The sequence below is a fragment of the Oncorhynchus kisutch genome, linkage group LG15, assembly GCF_002021735.2.
Source record: "Oncorhynchus kisutch isolate 150728-3 linkage group LG15, Okis_V2, whole genome shotgun sequence".
Lineage (NCBI taxonomy): Eukaryota > Metazoa > Chordata > Actinopteri > Salmoniformes > Salmonidae > Oncorhynchus > Oncorhynchus kisutch.
Genome location: NC_034188.2, coordinates 28,469,301 through 28,485,595, shown reverse-complemented (window position 1 = coordinate 28,485,595; position 16,295 = coordinate 28,469,301). Strand labels below are relative to the sequence as shown.

The 16,295-nt window shown below is 43.5% G+C and overlaps 1 protein-coding gene across 2 annotated transcripts in view; it reads left to right on the top strand.

Moving 5' to 3' along the window:
• Nucleotides 1-16,295, top strand: part of spock1 (SPARC (osteonectin), cwcv and kazal like domains proteoglycan 1) — a 354,130-nt gene that overhangs the window by 223,058 nt on the left and 114,777 nt on the right. For both annotated transcript variants that reach the window (XM_031790018.1, XM_031790017.1), the window contains one exon: nt 2,686-2,766. In XM_031790018.1, coding sequence (XP_031645878.1) covers nt 2,686-2,766 — 81 coding nt within the window. The remainder of the gene's footprint in view (nt 1-2,685; nt 2,767-16,295) is intronic.

The following is a 16,295-nucleotide window of genomic DNA, read 5'->3' as shown; positions in this document are numbered from 1 at the left end:
AGGCTTTGAGATGTATTAAACAGAGCGGGAGCTGAGTGGAGAACAACTATCTAATTTCATTTTAATGCGCTGAGGGTTGTAGTGTTGCTTTCCAGGCTCTCGTCACACATTGATTACTGACTTTAATAGGTTTCTGTATCAACAGCAGTGACCTGAGCTGTTATCTAGCCTACTCTGCATGATCTATCACTAACACACACTCACTGAATTCAGGCAGCTACGTACACACACACACACACACCAATGGTATTAGCAATTTATGTTCTCGCAGCCCAAACTGCCCAATCATGTCTGCTAAGTAATTTAATTCCTTTTTAAAGAGAGAGAGATGAGTATGAGGTGGAGGGAGGAAGGGAGGGAACATAACAGAGAGATGGACGGGGGAGGCAGGGATGGAAGAGACATACAGTACTGTAGCAGAGAGGGTGGGGGTGGAGAAGTGCTGCAGTAGCGATGAAATAGATTTTTACAGTGTAGTGCAGCGCTATCAATTTGCAAAGGGAAAACCAACAACAAGCAAAACCCCAAACCAAAATGAACAACAGGGTGGATGGTGTAGAAGTGCTGCTGCACTGGTTGTTTTAACACAGAGTGTAAACAACACAACAGGCAGAGAGAGGGTCAGATGAACATACATAACCGAGTGGTTTACAACTGGCCTTCGAGAGAGAGAATAGGTAGATCTCCTTCTCTCCTCCTTTGTCTCCTCCACTCCTCCCCTTCTCTCCCCTTTTCTCATACCCAATGCCAAAACAGGAGATAGAGAATCACGGTGAATAAATGTCTGAGTAATGGCCAGAGGTATTTTCCCCGTTGTTTTTTGGCAAGGATCACGCCTTCGGGCCAAATGCCAGGATGTCTGAGTGACAGTGAAGGGCATAGAGACAACGAGCGAGAGAGAAGAGTAATATCACTATAGAGAGAGAGGAAGAGGAGGAAGAGTAATATAAGTGTAGAGATAGAGGAAGAGGAGGAAGAGTAATATCACTGTAGAGAGAGAAGAAGAGGAGGAAGAGTAATATCACTGTAGAGAGGGAAGAAGAGGAGGAAGAGTAATATCACTGTACAGAGAGAAGAAGAGGAGGAAGAGTAATATCACTGTAGAGAGAGAGGAAGAGGAGGGAGAGTAATATCACTTTGGAGAGAGAGAGGAAGAGGAGGGAGAGTAATATCACTGTGGAGAGAGAGAGGAAGAGGAGGAAGAGTAATATCACTGTAGAGAGAGGGGAAGAGGAGGGAGAGTAATATCACTGTAGAGAGAGAGAGGAAGAGGAGGGAGAGTAATATGACTGTAGAGAGAGAGGAAGGAGGAAGAGTAATATAACTGTAGAGAGAGAGGAAGAGGAGGGAGAGTAATATAACTGTAGAGAGAGAGGAAGAGGAGGGAGAGTAATATAACTGTAGAGAGAGAGGAAGAGGAGGAAGAGTAATATAACTGTAGAGAGAGAGAGAGGAAGAGGAGGGAGAGTATTATCACTGTAGAGAGGAAGAGGAGAAAGAGTAATATCACTGTAGAGAGAGAGGAAGAGTAATATCACTGTAGAGAGGGAGGAAGAGGAGGGAGAGTAATATAACTGTAGAGAGAGAGGAAGAGGAGGAAGAGTAATATAACTGTAGAGAGAGAGAGGAATAGGAGGGAGAGTAATATCACTGTAGAGAGAGAGAGGAAGAGGAGGGAGAGAATATCACTGTAGAGAGAGAGGAAGAGGAGGGAGAGTGATATCACTGTAGAGAGAGAGGAAGAGGAGGGAGAGTGAGGGACCAGGCCAAAGAGGGAGAGAAAATAGAGAACTTCTGGAGATGAAGTTGGGGACTACAAAGCGACTGGCTGTAATGAGAAAAAATAAATAGAAGACTGGAGAAACAAATAGAGGCTGGGTAAAAAATGGAAATTGGAGGATGAAAGAGAGAGAGAGGAAATATAAAAATTGGTGTAGTGTAGCCTACACGAGTCAGCTGTTTCCTGGAACCCCTGGCCATAGACCTTAACCAGCACTGCCCTTCCACACTCTTCTCCTCCCCTTTCTTCCTTTCCTTCTCTCCATCCGTTTCTCATAAATCGTCTGTGCATTTATTTCGGGCCTCAGGGGAGAGAGTGAAGGATAAAGAATAAGAGTGGATCTGTCAGCGCCTCGTAAAAAGCCCACTGCCTAATAAATAACAGTCTGGAATGAATTAGGAGATTAAATCATCACAACTCGTTAATGCCGGTGCCACAGCGCCAGATGAAAAACTCACCACATCGTTCTGTTTGTTCGCTAGTCTCGCTCCTTATTTAGCCTTAAGGCTTTGGTGGGATTGGTGTGTGTGTGTGGATGTGTATTGTGTGCTTTGGTTATGGGTTGGTGTGTGTGTGTGGATGTGTATTGTGTGCTTTGGTTATGGGTTGGTGTGTGTGTGGATGCCTTTTCTTCCCTTTGTTGCATTTTGGGTGATAACAGTTTATCAGTTATTTTGTATCTTTCTCTGCTAATGGTTGTGATGGTTGTGATGGTTATAATGGTTGTGATGGTTATAATGGTTGTGATGGTTGTGAATGGTTCTGATGGCTGTAATGCTTGTGATGGTTGTTATGGTTCTGATGACTGATGGTTGTTTGTGATGGTTGTGATGGTTCTGATGACTGTGATGGTTGTGATGGATGTGATGGTTCTGATGGTTCTGCTGGTTGTGTTGGCTTCACAGAGACAGAGGCGAGGCCCGGGAGACATGGGGAACCTGGAACCAAAGTCCACTCCAACCCAGGGAAGAGGAGAACAGAGGAGGGTGAGTTTCACATCATCAGCCTTTCACACTGATGCAGTCAGTCTGTCCTCGGTTGAGAAGGGATTTTAATCGACATGTGGGTGAAATAAAAGGAAACAGCAATATTCTGTAAACTGAAATCTCTCTTTCAGGTGCTGTTTAGAGCTGTTTAGGCTGTGTCATGACTTGCCAGTAGAGCTTTCAGGTGCTGTTTAGAGCTGTTTAGGCTGTGTCATGACTTGCCAGTAGAGCTTTCAGGTGCTGTTTAGAGCTGTTTAGGCTGTGTCATGACTTGCCAGTAGAGCTTTCAGGTGCTGTTTAGAGCTGTTTAGGCTGTGTCATGACTTGCCAGTAGAGCTTTCAGGTGCTGTTTAGAGCTGTTTAGGCTGTGTCATGACTTGCCAGTAGAGCTTTCAGGTGCTGTTTAGAGCTGTTTAGGCTGTGTCATGACTTGCCAGTAGAGCTTTCAGGTGCTGTTTAGAGCTGTTTAGGCTGTGTCATGACTTGCCAGTAGAGCTTTCAGGTGTTGTCTCTCTCTGTGAGTGTGTGTGTGATAACCTCAGCCCACGGCTGTCATCTATGGTAGATAAACTAGCAGTGTAGCTAATTCTCACTGGAGGATCAAAGGAGTGGTGTGATAGCGTAGGCTAAATGTAGCGTGTTAGCCAAGGCTAACATGAAAGCAGTAGGATGGTGTATTAGCAGAAGCTAACATGTAGGTAGTAAAGTAACGTGTTAGCCAAAGCTAACATGAAAGCAGTATTATGGTGCATTAGCGGAAGCTAACATGAAGGTAGTAATGTGGCGTGTTAGTCAATGCTAACATGAAAGCAGGGGCTAATATGGAGAATTAAAGGCTCAGTGCAGTCAAAAAGGTGATTTGTCTGTCTTTTATATACAGTGAGCTCCAAAAGTATTGGGACAGTGACATTTTTGTTGTTGCTTTGACTCTTTACTCCAGGACTTTTGAAACGATGAAATGACTATGAGGTTAAAGTGCAGACTGTCAGCTATAATCTGAGGGTATTTTCATTCTAACCCTAACCTTTTAGAAATTACAGCACTTTTTGTACATAGTCCCCCGATTTTATGGGACCAAAAGTATTGGGACAAATGTACTTATATGTGTTTTAAAGTAGTCAAAAGTGTAGTATTTGGTCCCATATTCCTAGCACACATTTCAAATCCAAAATGTTGGAGTACAGAACCAAAACAGCAAGAAAAATGTCCCTGTTCCAATACTTTTGGAGCTCACTGTATATTGCGACACTATGAGGTTGGAAATATACTGTGAAATTGTGAAAATTATGATAATGTCCTTTTAGTGTAAGAACTTGTTTGGTGGGATGGAGTTTTGGCCTGCCAGGTGACATCACCAGACAGAAAATTAGTTAATAGACCAATAAGTAAAATTGTTCCAAACCTATCTGCAAATAACAGCTAGTTTTCAGTTTTCCCCTCCCCACTCAGACCACTTCCAGACAGCCCAAGCCACATTTTTGTTTGAGACATTTCTCTTTGTTAAGAAACTATTTTAGCTTATTTTGGACAATTTTGTTTTGAAAATAATCACAGTAAGGTACTTCCGGCGCCGACAGAGATGGCCGCCTCGCTTCGCGTTCCTAGGAAACTATGCAGTTTTTTGTTTTTTTACGTGTTATTTCTTACACTAGTACCCCAGGTCATCTTAGGTTTCATCACATACAGCCGAGAAGAATTACTGAATATAAGATCAGCGTCAACTCACCACCAGTACGACCAAGAATATGTTTTTCGCGATGCGGATCCTGTGTTCTGCCTTACAACCAGCGCCACGGGATGGTTCCCATGCAGCGACCCAAAAAAACGACTCAGAAAAAGAGGGAAACGAAGCGGTCTTCTGGTCAGACTCCGGAGACGGGCACATCGTGCACCACTCCCTAGCATTCTTCTTGCCAATGTCCAGTCTCTTGACAACAAGGTTGATGAAATCCGAGCAAGGGTAGCATTCCAGAGGGACATCAGAGACTGTAACGTTCTCTGTTTCACGGAAACGTGGCTCACTGGAGAGACGCAATCCGAAGCGGTGCAGCCAGCGGGTTTCTCCACGCATCGCGCGGACAGAAACGAACATCTTTCTGGTAAGAAGAGGGGCGGGGGCGTATGCCTTATGGCCAACGTGACATGGTGTGATGAAAGAAACATACAGGAACTCAAATCCTTCTGTTCACCTGATTTAGAATTCCTCACAATCAAATGTAGACCGCATTATCTACCAAGAGAATTCTCTTCGATTATAATCACAGCCGTATATATCCCCCCCCAAGCAGACACATCGATGGCTCTGAACGAACTTTATTTAACTCTCTGCAAACTGGAAACGATTTATCCGGAGGCTGCATTCATTGTAGCTGGGGATTTTAACAAGGCTAATCTGAAAACAAGACTCCCTAAATTTTATCAGCATATCGATTGCGCAACCAGGGGTGGAAAGACCCTGGATCATTGTTACTCTAACTTCCGCGACGCATATAAGGCCCTGCCCCGCCCCCCTTTCGGAAAAGCTGACCACGACTCCATTTTGTTGATCCCTGCCTACAGACAGAAACTAAAACAAGAAGCTCCCACGCTGAGGTCTGTCCAACGCTGGTCCGACCAAGCTGACTCCACACTCCAAGACTGCTTCCATCACGTGGACTGGGAGATGTTTCGTATTGCGTCAGCCAACAACATTGACGAATACGCTGATTCGGTGTGCGAGTTCATTAGAACGTGCGTTGAAGATGTCGTTCCCATAGCAACGATTAAAACATTCCCCAACCAGAAACCGTGGATTGATGGCAGCATTCGTGTGGAACTGAAGGCGCGAACCACTGCTTTTAATCAGGGCAAGGTGTCTGGTAACATGACTGAATACAAACAGCGCAGCTATTCCCTCCGCAAGGATATCAAACAAGCTAAGCGCCAGTACAGAGACAAAGTAGTTTCTCAATTCAACGGCTCAGACACAAGAGGCATGTGGCAGGGTCTACAGTCAATCACGGACTACAGGAAGAAACCCAGCCCAGTCACGGACCAGGATGTCTTGCTCCCAGGCAGACTAAACAACTTTTTTGCCCGCTTTGAGGACAATACAGTGCCACTGACACGGCCTGCAACGAAAACATGCGGTCTCTCCTTCACTGCAGCCGAAGTGAGTAAGACATTTAAACGTGTTAACCCTCGCAAGGCTGCAGGCCCAGACAGCATCCCCAGCCGCGCCCTCAGAGCATGCGCAGACCAGCTGGCCGGTGTGTTTACGGACATATTCAACCAATCCCTATACCAGTCTGCTGTTCCCACATGCTTCAAGAGGGCCACCATTGTTCCTGTTCCCAAGAAAGCTAAGGTAACTGAGCTAAACGACTACCGCCCCGTAGCACTCACATCCGTCATCATGAAGTGCTTTGAGAGACTAGTCAAGGACCATATCACCTCCACCCTACCTGACACCCTTGACCCACTCCAATTTGCTTACCGCCCAAATAGGTCCACAGACGATGCAATCTCAACCACACTGCACACTGCCCTAACCCATCTGGACAAGAGGAATACCTATGTGAGAATGCTGTTCATCGACTACAGCTCGGCATTCAACACCATAGTACCCTCCAAGCTCGTCATCAAGCTCGAGACCCTGGGTCTCGACCCCGCCCTGTGCAACTGGGTACTGGACTTCCTGACGGGCCGCCCCCAGGTGGTGAGGGTAGGCAACAACATCTCCTCCCCGCTGATCCTCAACACTGGGGCCCCACAAGGGTGCGTTCTGAGCCCTCTCCTGTACTCCCTGTTCACCCACGACTGCGTGGCCACGCACGCCTCCAACTCAATCATCAAGTTTGCGGACGACACAACAGTGGTAGGCTTGATTACCAACAACGACGAGACGGCCTACAGGGAGGAGGTGAGGGCCCTCGGAGTGTGGTGTCAGGAAAATAACCTCACACTCAACGTCAACAAAACTAAGGAGATGATTGTGGACTTCAGGAAACAGCAGAGGGAACACCCCCCCATCCACATCGATGGAACAGTAGTGGAGAGGGTAGCAAGTTTTAAGTTCCTCGGCATACACATCACAGACAAACTGAATTGGTCCACTCACACAGACAGCATCGTGAGGAAGGCGCAGCAGCGCCTCTTCAACCTCAGGAGGCTGAAGAAATTCGGCTTGTCACCAAAAGCACTCACAAACTTCTACAGATGCACAATCGAGAGCATCCTGGCGGGCTGTATCACCGCCTGGTATGGCAACTGCACCGCCCTCAACCGTAAGGCTCTCCAGAGGGTAGTGAGGTCTGCACAACGCATCACCGGGGGCAAACTACCTGCCCTCCAGGACACCTACACCACCCGATGCTACAGGAAGGCCATAAAGATCATCAAGGACATCAACCACCCGAGCCACTGCCTGTTCACCCCGCTGTCATCCAGAAGGCGAGGTCAGTACAGGTGCATCAAAGCTGGGACCGAGATACTGAAAAACAGCTTCTATCTCAAGGCCATCAGACTGTTAAACAGCCACCACTAACATTGAGTGGCTACTGCCAACACACTGTCAATGCCACTGACTCTACTCCAGCCACTTTAATCATGGGAATTGATGGGAAATTATGTAAATATATCACTAGCCACTTTAAACAATGCTACCTTATATAATGTTACTTACCCTACATTATTCATCTCATATGCATACGTAGATACTGTACTCTATATCACCGACTGCATCCTTATGTAATACATGTATCACTAGCCACTTTAACTATGCCACTTGGTTTACATACTCATCTCATATGTATATACTGTACTCGATATCATCTACTGTATCTTGCCTATGCTGCTCTGTACCATCACTCATTCATATATCTTTATGTACATATTCTTTATCCCCTTACACTGTGTATAAGACAGTAGTTTTTTTTGGAATTGTTAGTTAGATCACTTGTTCGTTATTACTGCATTGTCGGAACTAGAAGCACAAGCATTTCGCTACACTCGCATTAACATCTGCTAACCATGTGTATGTGACAAATAAATTTGATTTGATTTGATTTGATTTGAATTGTTACCTAGAAATGATTTAATATTGAGATAAAAATGACTGCACTGCACCTTTAAAGTAGCACGAACTGGCGCAGGCAAAAATCCTCTTAGCAGTGTGGAGTGTTTAGAATGTAATAATATAGGGAAAGAATCTTTCAGATGTCACATTTGTATCGTATTGTGGCTTAGCGTGGGCTGAGGTTCCCTAAGCAACCTGGTGTAGGTACAGTAGGCTCACATGCTCTCAGTAATGTTGTGTGCATAGACAATTTAATTTAAAACATTTAATTAGATTACATTGATTTTATTTCTGGAATGTAAAATATTCAGTATTTAATCTAGTGGACCTTGCACATACACTACCATTAAAAATGTTTGGGTCACATAGAAATGTGCTTGTTTCTGAAAGAGGGAGGCCCCGGTGCACAACTGAGCAAGAGGACAAGTACATTAGACTGTCTAGTTTGAGAAACAGATGCCTCACAAGTCCTCAACTGGCAGCTTCATTAAAAAGTACGCACAAAACACCAGTCTGAACGTCAACAGTGAAGAGGCGACTGTGTGTGGGTGTGGGATGTTGGCTGACCTCCGACTGGCCAATAAAAAGAAAAGATTAAGATGTGCAAAAGAACACAGACACTGGACAGAGGAACAAGAAGGCCAGCATCCCGGAGTGACCTCTTCACTGTTGACGTTGAGACTGGTGTTTTGCGAGTTCTATTTAATGAAGCTGCCAGTTGAGGACTTGTGAGGCGTCTGTTTCTCAAACTAGACACTCTAATGTACTTTTCCTCTTACTCAGTAATGCACTGGGGCCTCCCACTCCTCTTTCTATTCTGGTTAGGGCCAGTTTGCGCTGTTCTGTGAAGGGAGTATAACACAGCGTTGTACGATATTGTCAGTTTCTTGGCAATTTCTCGCATGGAATAGCCTTCATTTCTCAGAACAAGAATAGACTGACAAGTTTCAAAAGAAAGTTATTTGTTTCTGGCCATTTTGAGCCTGTAATCGAACCCACAAATGCTGATGCTCTAGATACTTAACTAGTCTAAAGGCCAGTTTTATTGCTTCTTTAATCAGGACAACCATTTTCAGCTGTGCCAGCATAATTGCAAAAGCGTTTTCTAATGATAAATTAGCCTTTTAAAATGATAAACTTGGATTAGCTAACACAACGTGCCATTGGAACACAGGAGTGATGGTTGCTGATAATGGGCCTCTGTAGATATTCCATTAAAAATCAGCAGTTTCCAGCTACAATAGTCATTTACGACATTAACAATGTCTACACTGTATTTCTGATCAATTTGATGTAATTTTAATGGACAAAAAAATGTGCTTTTCTTTCAAAACAAGGACATTTCGAAGTGACCCCAAACTTTTGAACGGTAGTGTATCTCACCAGTAATATCTGCATGTATGTGTATGCTAACATGAAAGAGATGAATTTTAGCTCCCGGCTCTCGTGGTTCTTCAGAAGCCTATCTGTCAGATGCATTACACAGAACATGGCAGAGAATACTTATCAGGCTCATTTATTTTTTCAGGGTTCTTTGAATTTCAGGCCTTTACATGGCTTCCCTCTACCCTGCTTGTTTCACTACAGGGGGGCGGGCTAGACACTAATGACTAGAGCATCCCGGTCACCACCATTTCATCAGAGGCTGTGTGTGTGTGTGTGTGTTTGGGTGTGTGGAGGGGGATATGGGGGTTGTGTGTGTGTGTGTGTGTGTGTGTGTTGTTGTGTTGTCTTCGCTTCTGTCTTTTTCCTGGGTTACCTTTGTCTTGTGGATTGACATTCAACCGATATCAGTCAAAGGCTTCAAAGACAGGAGAGAGAAAGTCCCTAATGGGTTGGAACAGACTGCTGCATGTGGTATAACTCAAACAAATGGGTCAGTTATTCAGTTATTCACACACACAGACACATGGACAGACAGTGAGACTGCAGTAAAGTGAGGCATGACAGAGAGAAAAATAAGGAAGGATATAGACAGAACAGGCAGACAGGCAGACAGACGAACAAATAGAATAGACAGAACAGACAGACCGGCAGAACAGACAGACAGAGACAGAACAGAGGAGCAAATCCAAGACCTTGTTGAATATTTTATGGACCTTCCTGGTTTATTTAGGCCAATGCAGAGACGCCTCACTGACAATAATTGGGCTTTTAATATGGATGACCTTTCACCCCATAGGTCACAGACTCCACTCCTTCCAGAGAGAACGATTTGTTTGTCTTAAAACATACCTTTATTGGCCCAATAGCTACATAATTAAAATACAAACATTATTTCATTTTAATGGACCAGCAAAGTTAGAACCAAGCTCCTCTCCCTGTCCACTGTACTGAACATAGAACACCGATGCCCCACACCCCTACAAAAGGATCTGACGGTTAACCAGCCCCTTCAGAAAGTATTACTCATTCCACTTATTCCACGTTTGGTTGTGTTACAGCCTGAAATTCAAAATGGATTAAATAGATGTTTTCTCTCACCCATGTACACACAATACCCCATAATGACAAAGTGAAAACATGTTTTAAGATTTTTTTGCAATTTTATTGAGAATGAAATACAGAAATATCTCATTTACATAAGCATTCACACCCTTGAGTCAATACGTGTTAGAATCACCTTTGGCCGCGATTACAGCTGTGAGTCTTTCTGGGTAAGTCTCTAAGAGTGATTACAGCTGTGAGTCTTTCTGGGTAAGTCACTAAGAGTGATTACAGCTGTGAGTCTTTCTGGGTAAGTCTCTAAGAGTGATTACAGCTGTGAGTCTTTCTGGGTAAGTCTCTAAGAGTGATTACAGCTGTGAGTCTTTCTGGGTAAGTCTCTAAGAGTGATTACAGCTGTGAGTCTTTCTGGGTAAGTCTCTAAGAGTGATTACAGCTGTGAGTCTTTCTGGGTACGACTCTAAGAGCTTTGCACACCAGGATTTTGCAATATTTGCACATTATGCATTTAAAAATTCTTCAAGCTCTGTCAAGTTGGTTGTTGATCATTGCTAAACAGCCATTTTCAAGACAATTTAAGTCAAAACTGTAACTAGTCCACTCAGGAACATTCAATGTCATCTTGGCAAGAAACTCCAGTGCATTTTTGGCCTTGTGGTTTAGGTTATTGTCCTGCTGATAGGTGAATTGGCCTCCCAGTGTCTGTTGGAAAGCAGACTGAACCAGGTTTTCATCTTGTATTTTGTCTGTGCTTAGTGCTATTCCATTTATTTTTATCCTAAAAAACTCCCTAGTCCTTGCCGATGACAAGCATACCCATAACATGATGCAGCCACCATAATGCTTGAAAATATGAAGAGTGGTACTCAGTGATGTGTTGTGTTGGATTTGCCCCAATGCTTTGTATTCAGGACAAAAACTTAATTGCATTGCCACATTTTTTTCAGTTTTACTTTATTGCTTGTTGCAAACAGGATGCATGTTTTGGAACATTTTTATTCTGTACAGGCTTCCTTCTTTTCACTCTGTCATTTAGGTTAGTATTGTGGAGTAACTACAATGTTGTTGATCCATCCTCAGTTTTCTCTTATCACAGCCATTAAACTCTGTAACTGTTTTAAGTCACCATTGATCTCTTGGGGAAATCCATGAGTGGTTTCCTTCCTCTCCGGCAACTGAGTTAGGAAGGACGCCTGTATATTAGTAGTGACTGGGTGTATTGATACACCATCCAAAGTGTAATTAATAACTTCACCATGCTCAAAGGGATATTCAAGGTCTGCTTTTATTTTTACCCAAACTACCAATAGGTGCCCTTCTTTGCAATGCATTGGAAAACCTCTCTGGTGAGGCATTGGAAAACCTCTCTGGTCTTTGTGGTTGAAACTGTGTTTGAAATTCACTGCTCGACTGAGGGACCTTACAGATAATTGTATGTGTGAGGTTCAGAGATGAGGTAGTCATTCAAAAATCATGTTAAACACTATTATTGAAACAGTGTGTGTCCATGCAACTTATTATGTGACTTGTTACTCCTGAACTTATTTAGGCTTGTCATAACAAAGGGGTTGAATACTTATTGACTCAAGACGGTTCAGCTTTTCATTTTTAAATATTTTGTAAAAACCAAAAATCTAAAAACATAATTCTACTTTGAAATGATGGGTATTGTGTGTAGGACAGTGACACACAATCTCAATCTCAATACATTTTAAATTCAGGCTGTAACACAACAAAATGTGTAAAAAGTCAAAGAGAAATAGACCCTGTGAGAGATAAAAAAAATAAAAAAAAGTAAACAATCATTCCGGCTAGAATTCATAATGGCTGCTGACCAGTGCTCTGCAGCTAGAGTGATGTGGGAGCCAGAATGGCAGTGGCTGAAACCCCAGCACTGTCTCTGGAGGAAAAACATACAGCCCGAGTCAGAATGGCCTCCGGCTCACAACTCTGCCATAGCTCAGCCGCTCTGGTCCTGTTTAACACATGGCAAATGGAAACAGGAGGGCTCAGTGGGACACAGCCTGTGATTCCAGACGTTGCCTGCCACAGTGCTTTGGGTGCGACCCCTGTTGACTCCTACTTCTGTATGTTGCATCCCAGACAGACTCTTTAATAGGAAGCTCTCCCAGGGTGCACTGCTGTGTTGTGACTGGAACTAGACGGGCATGCGAGGAGTCAGGGCCAATTAACACTAGGAGGGAGGACAAAGTGCAGACAGACAGATAAACAGACAGGACAAACAGCATTATTTGGCACGTTCAGACATAGAGACAGACAAAGAGGAATAAGGAAAATATATTCCAGAAGCAGACATGAAGAGATGTGTGTCACGCACACACAGACATATTCAGGGGCACATGGATTAATAGTTTATGTACCGACACACATGCAGGCACATACACTCTTAGAAAAAAGGGTTCCAAATGGGTGCTTTGGCTGTCCCCATAAAATAACCTTTTTTGGTTCCAGGTAAAACCATTTTGAGTTCCAGTTAAAACCCTTTTGGGTTCCATGTAGAACCCTCTGTAGAAAAGGTTCTACCTGTAACCAAAAGGGTTCTTAAAAGTCGAAAAGAACTATTTTAGATTCTAGATTGCAGTGTACAAAGTGCACTACACACGCACACGCACACACACACACACACACACACACACACACACACACACACACACACACACACACACACACACACACACACACACACACACACACACACACACACACACACCATGGATCAGATAAATGGCACTCTAGAGAGAGAACATCAGATGTTGGCAGCCATACAGAAAACACAACCTCGCTGGGCAATTATATCTGACACTGAGGAAAAGGCTATGGTCTGAACACAGCCTACGCAGACAGGTCCTCATCTTGCATCAGTGTGTGTGTTCCTGGAGAATTTTAATATTAAAGGATGACTAGAAGAGTCAGGAGTCAGGTGTTAAGCTGTCACAAACACTCACACACGCACGCACGCAAACACACACACGCACACACACAAATGCACGCACACATAAACACACACACACACAAGAGGTAATTGGTGTGTGTTCTGGGGTCACATTATTTCTCTAAGGTAGTTGTAAAGAGCTGAAGGATCGTAGATCCAAGCTCAGTGTGTAATAAGAACACAGCTAACCTTCCCTTTCACTGCAACACTTACAGTCAAACAGCCTTCACCCAGCCTTCACTGAGCCTTCACCCAGCCTTCACCCAGCCTTCACTGAACCTTCACCCAGTCTTCACTCAGCCTTCACCCAGCACTAGAGCCCAGACTACAGAGCTAGTCAGACCCAGGGGTCTACACCTTGTCTTCTCGTTAAGACAGTAAAATACCTCAACTCAACTGTTAATTAGTGAAACGCTGTAACGCTCCCTTCACTCACTCTGACCCACCCTCGCAAGGCCTTCTCGGTAAATGACATCATCCGTTCCTATAAGATTCGCTGCCCTTTGACCTTGTGTGTTTACGGTCCACACAACAAGGGTGGTTATTAGAGTTGTGCTGTATCTAGATTTTCATTTCATCATACCGTATTTTTCTCATCCCAGGATCTACAGTATTACCGGTTTAGTACACAAGGGGTCACTAAAAACACAAAAAGGCCCATTGAGTGTCTATTACCAGAATTCCAACAACATTAGCACAAGTAAGAAAACATTTCCATAGAGGCTAATAGCTAAATATCCTAACGAGCACAAACAAAAATAAATGAAATGCCAAGACAGGCAATCCAGCTCATAAAGTTATACATATATAGGTGTAGGAGGTTAAAATGATGTTGAATACTATTAAACTACATTCATCAATCTGATTATATGGGTATAGGGCATAAACATATACCGGTGAATCGAGCCAGCTTGCAAGTCTACACATCAACACTCGGATACTATAATTACATTTGTTCTAAGATAGCTTTATGTGATTATTAAGAGGCTGATAGCTGTCTATTGCAATCATACTCTAAGCTTTAATTTATCAAGTCTATCTTAGCCATAGATGTAGTTAGAATCTATGCATAATGGAATGCTATGTGTAGAGGGTAGATAACATATACCAATAGACCTACTAAATTATAAACGCAAAGTCAAATCAAAGAATGACTCTTTAAAACGATTAATGCATCTACTCAAATAAACTTATACGATTTATTAGTCACAAAATAATTGACACTCAAACAATTCCAGTGTACATGGAATAGATTATACAATACAACAGAGTAAATGACTATCACTGATAGGCTAACACTAACGTGGTTACATGTCTCTTCAGAATAACCTCCAAGAGACAATACTGTGTCTAATACACACAGGAGGCTTACGGGATACAGGATTCTCATACGTAAAAATAGTGCCTCCATGAATAGTTTCAGCCCATCTTTTTGTCTTCCCAGAGCTCCAAATCTCAGTATCTCCCATCGTCTAATTAAAATCACTTTGCTTTGTCAAAACAACAAACAAAAGGCATTAAACATCACACGCATTCTTGGATCTAATCATTACAGCTCTGATTTAAAGGATAGGAGCTTACGTCTGTGTTGCTCCGTCTTTGAGCTGACCGCCTTCCGACAAACAGATGAACACAGTAAAGATACCCATAGAACTTACGGCACAATAGAACACATCAATGTTTGAAGCTCTTTTACAAACCTCTTGAAACAAACCAAACAAGATCAGTTAATTCACTCCTCCAACGGTGTCTGTACTCCCAGGAGTCTGTCGGAACGTCACACCCCGGAGAAAGCCACAGATAAGGTGTGTTTGACTCTTGTGATAGCCCACATATGGTCAGCCATCCGGACAATGTCCTAAATTGTGGTCGAGTCATCCCGCTGGAGCTCGGTGCCTGCAACTCGCCGGACGTGTGTGTCACCTCATGTCCAGATGTCATTTTTGGTGAGGTTGGACATTTATAAACAAATGTGAACAAGAGACATTTGCAAATGAAAAAGTTTTGAACAGTACTGGCTCTGGAGTCAGCATGTGTACACGCTGTGTCTGTGTGGAGTCTGGAGCCGCTAGGGCAACGTGCCTGCCTGCCTGCTCTGCTTGGACGAGCCCGTCAGTCTGCTCCTCCAAGCAGAAGAGGCAGGCCTGAGAACAGAGGAGAAAAAACATAAGGAAATCAAGATAGCAGTGGCATCTGTACAGATAAGTCATCCAAAGAGCTTTGACTTCTCATACACGGCAGAAAGATAACACAATATGATGCCCCATCTCCATTATAATTCAGCCACTTACTTAGCTAAATAGAGGGCCTGGCTTAAACCTTTTGGGGGCACTAAGTGAGATTTGGTTGGGGGCCCCCCACCTTGCGGCAAAACTTTTACTGGCCCCCTCTAGGTGTCAGAGAGAACATTTTTAGGTTTAAAAGTTAATTTCCTGCAATTCTACACATTTTGCAATGGTATGCCATGTTACTATGATATCTGAGTGACAATAAATAACTAAATCAATGGGGGCCCCCTTGAAGTCAGGGCCCCTGGGCAAATGCCCTGCGTGCCCAGTCAGGATTTGGCCATGGTTACTACAAGTTTAGATAGCTGTCTAGACTAACTACAAATCTAAAAACTGTTATCTGACATGGCTAATTGAGTGACTTTCAGTGACTGACATAACAAGAGAAACTGCTGATGCACCTGGTGTATAATACTGTTCTTACTCTCAGTAGTAAGTTGAGACCCTGACTGAGTGTTTTTTGATTGGGGGCCCAATGTGGTCTATGCCTGTAACCGGCCATGGCTAACTAGCCAGTTGAACCAAATACACAGCTCCCGCTTTCTCACGTTTTGCTATTTACAAACAAACACGTGACTGGCTCAAATGTTCTGGGGATCTATGGTAAGCTTCATGATGTAAAAGAATGTGACGGGGGAAATGATGAACGTGATCTGCGTTATCTCCTAATGTATTGCACAAGTTGAATGCAGGTATTTACTTAAAAATTTAGCTACACATATTCAGATTTATTGAAATAGTTTCAATGGGACACGGTATATAAGGTATACCACCAAACGGTAGTGGA